This window comes from Xyrauchen texanus, chromosome 7 (assembly GCF_025860055.1).
Source record: "Xyrauchen texanus isolate HMW12.3.18 chromosome 7, RBS_HiC_50CHRs, whole genome shotgun sequence".
NCBI lineage: Eukaryota > Metazoa > Chordata > Actinopteri > Cypriniformes > Catostomidae > Xyrauchen > Xyrauchen texanus.
Window position 1 is genome coordinate 871,627 of NC_068282.1, and position 10,062 is coordinate 881,688.

At 41.7% G+C, this 10,062-nt stretch overlaps 1 protein-coding gene across 1 annotated transcript in view; it reads left to right on the forward strand.

Annotated features, from left to right (window-relative positions):
- Window positions 1–9,622, forward strand: part of fam210b (family with sequence similarity 210 member B) — a 13,434-nt gene extending 3,812 nt beyond the window's left edge. Inside the window, exons 2-3 of the mRNA XM_052130711.1 lie at window positions 6,392–6,564; window positions 8,792–9,622. Of these exons, the coding sequence (XP_051986671.1) occupies window positions 6,392–6,564; window positions 8,792–9,008 (390 nt within the window). The 3' untranslated portion in view covers window positions 9,009–9,622. The remainder of the gene's footprint in view (window positions 1–6,391; window positions 6,565–8,791) is intronic.
- Window positions 9,623–10,062: the final 440 nt, after the last annotated feature.

Sequence of the window (10,062 nt, forward strand, 5' to 3'; positions counted from 1 at the left end):
TCTACATTAATGCACATTTTCTGTGAACTCAGTTTGTGTACCTCTTATTTGCTGTCAGTAAACTGCACTATATGCCGCCCTGCTCTGTAGATGTCAGATGCTCGCGGTGTATTAGTCAGGTCAGCGAGTGCAGTTGGCGTGTGTCCACAGGTTTGTCAGCAGATTACTAGTGTTAGACAGAGCCTTGAACAAACATTTGCACTTCTCATCACAGTCAGCGTTTTCTCTTTCTCTTGCTCAAGTGTGTGTTTCCTCTGACATCATGACGGCTGTTAACGTCCCGCCCCACTCTGACAGATGCACTCGAGTTGATTGTGATGTGTTGTGCATCTGCCTTCTGTCTCGCTCTTATCGTACACAACGCATAATTGTGTCGGTTTGAACTTTGGCACGTTTCCCTCCCTCCCTCCCCTCCCACACACACACACTAACACTCTCACACACAAACACTAACACTCTCACACACACACTAACACACACTAACACTCTCACACACACACTAACACACACACACACACACACACACACACTAACACTCTCACACACACACACACACACACACTAACACTCTCACACACACACACACTAACACTCTCACACACACACACTAACACTCTCACACACACACACACACACACACACACACACTAACACTCTCACATTCACACACTAACACTCTCACATTCACACACTAACATTCTCACATACACACACACACACACACACACTAACACTCTCACATACACATATACACACACTAACACTCTCTCTCACACACACACACACACTTTCAACCCATGACTGCTTTCTCCATGGAGAAGAAAAGACTGTGAAATTCTTTGTGTATTTTGCAAGTTTGAATTGGCATAAAATGTAGGCTTGTAGGTTAAAACAGGAAGCTTGTGTTGTGGAATCACAGGAGGGCTTTCAGAAGCACACTGAACTGTGCCGTTAAGTGCAGTTTGAGTTAGTGTTTGTGCAGCACCGTATCGAAGTTCTTTGAGGGGGGTCCAAATGGCAATTTTCGCCGATGATTTTTGGAGCAAAACTACGGGTCATAAAAGTAACCTTAGAAAGGAGTCAGCATCATTATTCTATTGTTACACAAAGATTGGTGGATCTATTTCTAAAATCAGTTGACTTTAACAATCCTTGTTGTATTATATGCCAATGGCGTGAGTCTGAAAATGGGAAAAAAGCACTTTTCGTGTTCTTTTTCCAAAGTTGGCGTGCCTGTAACTCAAGAAGCTTTAAACATATCTTAATGTCCTTTTAGAATCTGGTCCAGAATAAACTTTTCTTTTGGCATCTTCATTTTTAAGGCCCTATATGGTTCATTTCCAGAGATATGGGGCTCTCGATGTGGCTCCATGAGTAAATTGGACCCATTTTCAGTGGTCAAAAACCAAATGTGGGTCACTTGCGTACCGCTGATACTTTTTGTGTTTTAAAGAGGAATGTCTGAAGTACAAATAATGTTGAAACCAGAACTGTATCTTGTTTCCCTCCATCAAAACAATTGCATTGAACATACCAATTTATAACAAAAGCCGAATGCCAAAAATACACTAAAATAGTCACGTTGAATAAATAAAGGTGCATTTCTAGTTTCAGCATTATTCCGGTTTAAATACAATAAGTATCAGTTTTATACCAAGTGACCCACATTTGGTTTTCGACCATTGAATATGGGTCAAATTGAGACATTGAGAATGACTGTAAAGTATTAAACTTAAGTTTGACTCCGACTCGGTTCATCGAGGCTCGGGTGATGACGGGAGGCCGTTTCCTCACTCTGTCGGCGGGCGGCTGCTGATTCTCGGCGGGCTGTCGGAGAATTCAGCGACGTCAACTTGACTGAAGGGGGAAGGGGATCTTTCTTTCTTCACTTCTGCAGGCAAACGGATGAAGATGCGGATTGCTCGGCGGTCTTCTTCGGATCCGTTACAGTGTTCGGTGGAATACAGAGTAATCTCAACTCGTCGAGCGAGATGGAGATCGTATGGCCGCAGTTTTAAGTTGCACGTTACTTCCTTGTGCAACGAGGCAACACCTGAGAGCAGCGATTAACTGCGTCTACGCACGGTGAGCAAAGTCACTGGAAGCGAGGTACAGAACGATTTTCGAGGTATTTCTACTCCTGATGACATCATAGTTGAGGTGCGTTCTGTTGAGTGCCTCATCCAATAGGAGTTGAGAGTTCGATCCTTTGGAATTTCACACAGTTGTGAAGTGAGCAAGGCTTCTTGGGATTTGCAGTCGTGTTGTACTCCCTTTGTTTGATTTTGGCGCGGTTTTTATCAGCAAGATTTATGACTTTGTTTTTGTGGGCCTCAGTCAGGCTTTACGACTGTGTTAGGCCTGCCTTTGTCTTGTATCTGAATACTGAGGCCCAACATTGGCGTGCCTGTAACTCAAGAAGTAAGTTCTTTGAGGGGGGGGTCCAAATGGCAATTTTCGCCGATAGTTTTGCTCCAAAATCACGGGTCATAAAAGTAACCTTAGAAAGGAGTCAGCATCATTATTCTATTGTTACACAAAGATTGGTAGATCTATTTCTAAAATCAGTTGACTTTAACAATCCTTGTTGTATTATATGCCAATGGCGTGAGTCTGAATATGGGAAAAAAGCACTTTTCGTGTTCTTTTTCCAAAGTTGGCGTGCCTGTAACTCAGAAGCTTTAAACATATCTTAATGTCCTTTTAGAATCTGGTCCAGAATAAACTTTTCTTTTGGCATCTTCATTTTTAAGGCCCTATATGGTTCATTTCCAGAGATATGGGGCTCTCGATGTAGCTCCATGAGTAAATTGGACCCATTTTCAGTGGTCAAAAACCAAATGTGGGTCACTTGTGTACCGCTGATACTTTTTGTGTTTTAAAGAGGAATGTCTGAAGTACAAATAATGTTGAAACCAGAACTGTATCTTGTTTCCCTCCATCAAAACAATTGCATTGAACATACCAATTTATAACAAAAGCCGAATGCCAAAAATACACTAAAATAGTCACGTTGAATAAATAAAGGTGCATTTCTAGTTTCAGCATTATTCCGGTTTAAATACAATAAGTATCAGTTTTATACAAAGTGACCCACATTTGGTTTTCGACCATTGAATATGGGTCAAATTGAGACATTGAGAATGACTGTAAAGTATTAAACAAGCGTTCAGAGCTGAATTAATTTAACACATACGCCATTCAAACTTTGTTTTGTAGATATTTACAGCTTTATCTGTTTTCTTTATATATGCATCTATTTTAGTAAACTTTGACAAATGTATACTTTTTACTTGTAACTTTTGAAGTTTGAAATTCTCCCATTGACTATTATTTACATACACATAAAATGTGCATATGGAATCACAATTAGGCTTCTTTCCTACATCTGTTTGCATACTGAATTATAATCAAACATGCCAAATGTTCAGACAAAATGAGATACTGGAACATTAGCCTTAATAATCCTTTTAATGTTTATTCCTGAATATACTTTCTGTGCAGTTCTCAACAGAACTCCAGTTATTATTGGCTATTAAAAGCGTTTGATGGCTTCTGATTGGTTATAGAGTAGTGTGGTGTTATAAGCCCCTCCCCTGAGGCCACGATTGGCTGTTGGCTTCTCTCAGCCTGTGTGTTGTTTGAAGCAAGTTCTTTACAGAAAACTCAGAATATGTCTGGGTGTAAGGGAAAGAGGGGTGGGGCTAATGGGGCATTGCCCTCCTAAATGTCCATTGCCCCTCCAGAAACTTCTGACACCCCCTCCTGGTCCAGTGAAGAGACGACCCTAAAGATGCCCTCCTAAAGATCAAACTGCCCCCAAAGATCGTATCATAGCACAAGCCCTGACTCAGTATATGCTTCAAGAAACATGAATATTTCATTAGCATTAGCATTAGCTAATGGACAACATGCATCTTACAGGACATCTCGGACATCAAAGTATGAATCAACTGCATTTAAAAGACTGAAATATCTCCATTAGTTTTTCTCATGGAAAGACCCATGCCCAATTTGTTTCCCAGGAGCCGTTAAAACCTCATTAGACATTAGACCTGCATGTTCTTAAAGGGACAGTACACCCAAAAATGGAAATACTCTTATTATTTACCCTCCCTCATGCCATCCCAGATGTGTAGGACTTCCTTTCTTCATCAGAACACACTTGAAGAAAAATAGACAAATATCTCCGCTCAGTTGGTGCTTATAATACAAGTGGATGGTAACACAAATTTTGATGCTCCAAAAATCACAATCAGCATTAACGTCATCCATACGACTTTAAAAGTGGTTAAATGAATGTCTTATAAAGCTGATAAAAGATCCATATTTAAGCACTTTTTAATGAAAGGGCTCATGTCACGCGCCTCCCGATTGGCATTTTCATCACGTGTGCGAGGGAACGAGACGTTGTGTCGATGAAGTGACACTAGGGGTCGCTCTTGGGAGCCCGAGACACCTGATCTTTTATAAAGGGGCCAATGGGAATTGACGAATGGTATTTGCATGCCACTCCCCCGAACATACGGGTATAACGGAGGGGCGTGCATACCGCTCATTCAGGTTTTGTGCTGGTCCTGTCCATTTCAGTGGGTAGTTCAGCGTTGTCTCGTTCCCTCCATCATGGATCGGACATTACGGAAGTAACCAGGACGTACTGAAGTTCCCTATCGTTCACTCACTCAACGTTGCGTCGATGTGTTGCGTGGATCGGCGGTGCGAGACGGGCAGAGTACTGTGTTACCGTGCGTTCACACCAGAAGCGGCGAGAGCGTCAAAATTCGCTCTGGCTCCCTGCCTTCAACGCTCGAGGACGCTCGTGGACGCTCTGACGTGGTTGAAATAGGCGGCAACGTTTGTTCAGAATGCTTTGTTTTGTGAACTATATTTAAAGGGGCCGCAATTTAAACATCCAGACATGTCGACCATTTACTTTTTGCCGACCGATCACAAGTAGCGGATATCCTCATGAACTCTTTAAAATCGATCGATGGCAGAAAGTAATTAAAATTATAGTTGTTTGTTATCAAAATAAAATACATTTGTAATAATAACTGTGGTCTTGGTTGTTTTATATCCCTGTAAGCAAACAGGAACAGATCATATATTACTGGGAAATCCGCCACGGCAATAATTAGTTAATAATAATTAGTAATTAGATGCTGGCTGTCATTGAAAATTAATGACTTCCGGTCGATTTGACGCTCTCGCCGCCTCTGGTGTGAACGTACGGTTAGGGCTCCCAAGAGCGACCCCTAGTGTCACTATATTGACACAACGCCTAGTGACCGACCGATAGGGAACTTTTTGTTTCCTCTTTTTTTTTTTTTTTTTGCCAAATTTTTTCAACTTGTATCTGGACATTGAAGGATACAAATACTAATATATTATAATAGTAATATATCTCCATCGAGCACCTTTAACTTTGAACCCCTCACGCTTTTATTTTGACATTCTGAAGTCTCCAGGACGGCCTGTATGTGTGTGTTTGTGGGCTAGTTCACAGTCGTTTAATTCACTTCTTATTCAGATTCTGGTCAAATGCTCCTCTGGTGCCGTTGTAAATGCATATAAGTGAACCGCACTATTGAGCATCTACATCTGAGATGTTGTTCGCGAGTAGTGCTCAAATAGGCTAAAAATAGCCGCGTGTGTGTGTGTAAACAGAGCAGCGACATTCACTGACACGCTGCAGCTGCGCGTGCATTTTATTTATTTACTTATTAAACAGGCTTTTGTGATTCTCAGAGCTGTTGCACGTCTTCAAGCGGCTTTGAATAAAATGCACAAGTCATATGAACAACTTTAATGCTGTTTTTATGGTTCTTTTATGCCATTTTTGGAGCTTGAGAGTAACGAACATGACTAACACACAGTGTCTGATTTAGATCGGGCCCGTCGGACCGATACCCGATCCGTCTCAAAGCTTCAGTAGCGGAGCCGATACGATCCAGGCATCAGATCGGTGCATCCGAACTGCTGGAGTCGTATGGATGGCATTAATGCTTTTTGGAGCATCAAAGTTCGCGTTACCATCCACTTCCATTATAATCACCAACTGAGCGGAGATATTTGTCTATTTTTCTTCAAGTGTGTTCTGATGAAGAAAGGAAGTCCTACACATCTGGGATGGCATGAGGGCGAGTAAATGATGAGATCATTTCATTTTGGGGTGTACTGTCCCTTTAATGGGCTAATGAGATGCGGAATCCAGTTTTCCTTTGATATGTTGACCTATAAGAGGTCACTCTTATAGAGGCACTATAAACACACTCAAACTTCTCCTCACTGCACAAAGAGCATTTATAGTTTCCATTGTGAGGTGTTTTTATATTTATGTGTCTATAATGTTCTTGACTGATTCCTTCTCATTCCTTTGCCCCCTCAACAGGAGGCGCACCCCTCTGGATCCGGTGCTCCGGGAGTTCCAGCGGAGTCTGACGGGAATCCCAGTAAGACGCAGCAGCTCAGGAAAGTGTTTAAGGAATACGGAGCTGTTGGAGTCTCGTTCCACATTGGAATCTCCCTCATATCTCTGGGAATATTCTACCTTGCTGTATCCAGGTGAGACGACTGATGTTACATTCGTCTGTATTGCACAATATTTCAGGATAGTTATGACTGTGTATTGAAAGATCTTTGGAAAATGTTTATAGTGTGAAACTATTTTAAACTGCACAGAAACAACTGAATGGGATATTTGTATTTTAAAAAATTCATTTGTCACACCGCAAAACTGTTAAAGTCAATTAGGTGATTAAAAATGGAGAAAAGTCCCGATTCAAACAAGCCCAAATACGATGAGGAGATCTTGAAGTATTCCTCAAAGAGTGTACATGGAAAGATGTGTGTTGTGCATGCGTGTGTGAGTCTTGGCGTGAGCGTGTGTTTTGTCGCGTGGCGTGTCGCTGAGCGTGTTTTGTCTTGTGGCGTGAGCGTGTGTTTTGTGGCTGGCGTGAGCGTGTGTTTTGTGAGTGCGTGTGTGCGCACTAGCGGCGTGTGAGCGTGTGTTTTGTGAGTCTGTGGCGTGTGCTTGAGCGTGTTTTGTGAGTCTTGTAGCGTGAGCGTGTTTTGTGAGTCTTGTGGCGTGAGCGTGTGTTTTTGAGTGCGTCGCGCATGCGCATAAGCGTGTGTTTTGTCTTGGCGTGTGCTTGAAGCGTGTGTTTTGTGAGTGCGTGTGTTTAGTGTGAGTGCGTGTGTGCGCGCGTGTGTTGTGAGTGCGCGCGTGCGCGTGAATGTATGTATTGTGAGTCGTGGCGCTGAGCGTGTGTTTTGTGAGTCGTGTAGCGCGAGTGTGTTTAGTGAGTCTTGACGGCGTGTTTTAGTGAGTCTTGTGCGCGAGCGTGTTTTTAGTGAGTCGTGGCGTGCTTGTAGCGCGTGATGTTTTGTCTTGGCGTGAATGTGTGTTTTGTGAGTGCGTGCGCGTGTGTGTGTTTGCTGGCGTCTTGGCGTGAACGTGTGTTTTGTGCTCGTGAACGTGTGATTTGTGCGCGTGAATGTGTTTTGTGAGTGCGTGCGCGTGAATATGTGGTTTGTGTGCGTGAACGTGTGTTTTGTGAGTGCTGTAGCGTGAGCGTGTGTTTTTGAGTCTGCGGCGTGAGCGTGTGTTTTGTGAGTCTTGTGGCGTGAGCGTGTGTTTTTGTGAGTCTGTGGCGTGAGCGTGTGTTTTAGTGAGTGCTGTGGCGTGCGTGAACGTGTGTTTTGTGAGTGCGTGCGCGTGAACGTGTGTTTTGTGCGCGTGAACGTGTGTTTTGTGCGCGTGAACGTGTTTTATGAGTGCGTGAACGTGTGTTTTGAGTGCGTGCGCGTGAGCGTGTGTTTTGTGAGGGCGCGCGTGAACGCGTGTGTTTTGTGAGGGCGCGCGTGAACGCGTGTGTTTTGTGAGGGCGCGCGTGAACGCGTGTGTTTTGTGAGGGCGCGCGTGAACGCGTGTTTTGTGCGCGTGAATGTGTGTTTTGTGCGCGTGAATGTGTGTTTTGTGAGTGCGTGCGCGTGAATGTGTGTTTTGTGCGCGTGAATGTGTTTTGTGAACGTGTGTTTTGTGCGCGTGCGCACCAACGTGTGTTTTGTGAGTGCATGCGCGTGAATGTGTGTTTTGTGCGCGTGAATGTGTTTTGTGCGCGTGAACGTGTGTTTTGTGAGTGCGTGTAAAATTCATTTGTCACACCGCAAATCTGTTGACGTCAATTAGGTGATTAAAAATGGAGAAACGCCTAAAATAAATGGTGATCAATTACAGCCCGTAAAATGATGTTGAATAGAAAATTTAATTGACGTATTTGACATTATAATTGATTTAACTTTTGTGTTTTATCAACACAATAAGTCACTTACAGTGATTTTACTGTAACACAGCTTGTGGCTTTACGCTTGTGTTCCTGTTCAAAAATGAAAGACTAAAATCTCTCATATTGCTTATTTTATCAACGAATCAACATGTTGTGTGCGCTTGTATTGAGTGTGCGCGCGTGTGTTGAGTGCGCTCATGTAAAGGATTGTGATGCTCCTGAACACTTAATATTCTTTAGTCTAATCCTTTCATTTTCAACGGCCGGTCATATTTGACCGGGAACACAAGTGTAACAAAGTGAAAAACTGAAAATGATCGAACACATTTGTGTGTGTTCAGCCCTGTGTGAAAGTAAAGGAATTTTATTCCAACTAGATAAAAAAGAAAAAGGTGAATCGGTCAGTTTTGACCGGAACACATTATAAGAGTTAATGAAATGACTGCAAGTGTGTTTCTGCCTCCACTTATATTTCCTGATGTTTGTTTATTGTGTCTCTTCAGTGGTATCGATATGGCAGCAGTGTTGTGTAAAGTCGGTTTCAGTGAATCAGTCGTTCAATCAAAGATGGCCGCTGGCACGAGCACATTCGTTTTGGCGTACGCCGTCCACAAACTCTTCGCTCCGGTCCGCATCAGCATCACTCTCGTGTCTGTACCGCTGATCGTGAGATACCTCAGGAAAACTGGACTCTTCAAACCCAGAACATCGGCTCCGTGAAAGCTGCTGCCTTTTATTGAGTACATGACACATTCATAAGCTCTGATGACACATAAGCTGAACTATCAGAACTCAAACATTGATGTTTAATTCACTACATGCTTATATACCAGTGAAAACACATCTATGTATTCTGTACAATTACCTCCATGTGAATATTTTGAAAAAACATATAAAAGGGTGATGGAAACTTGCAGGATGTAGTCTTTACATTCAACTCTTTCATCTGGATTGTATCCACAGACATGTGACAACCGTCGTCAGGGAAACTGTGGTATATTATAATGAGATGTGTCTAATTGAGTTTTTGATGTAGTTTTTCCTTGTTTTAATCTTGGCATTTTATCGATGGTGATTAAAAAGTTAATAATGTGTTATTTCCAGATCATTTGATAGCAGTAACACACTAAAACATGTTATTTCTAGCAAAAGGATATAGTGGCTATTATTGTAATGAATTACAAAAGGTTATTATAATGTTATATTTGACTACATGTAATTATACAATTTTGCCCTGCAAGCAACTACTGGATTTATTTTATTTATGTACCGTATTTTTATTTTGGGATTTGATGTTATTTTAGTCTTCTAGTGTCCAAACCTGTTTGCTATTATTATACACAAATAAATTTATTCTCTGAATTTATTTGTCAAGATGTATTTTGTATGTGTGCATTATGACGTCACATTTCCTTTCAAGCTGTTGTATTTTTCTACAAAGGCCAGATTGACCCATCCCAAAGGTCAAACTGAATTAAGGCTTCAGTAATGTGTGCGTTTGCATTAGGTCACAAATATACAAAGATTTTGTTCCCTCGCAATAACTTTAGCATTCCCTGCTAAAAAATAACTAGAGTAAAACCATAGTTTCCGTCAAGAAATAAAATACAAATAAAAAAACGTTCATTGTTACTACAATATTACTATAGAAAAAAAAAAACGTTTTCCCAAAAACTATGCTTACTATATATTGGTAGCACTTTATTATGAGGTTACGTTTGTTTACATTAATAAATACTGTAAGAATATTTAGTTCATTGTTAGTCATACTTAG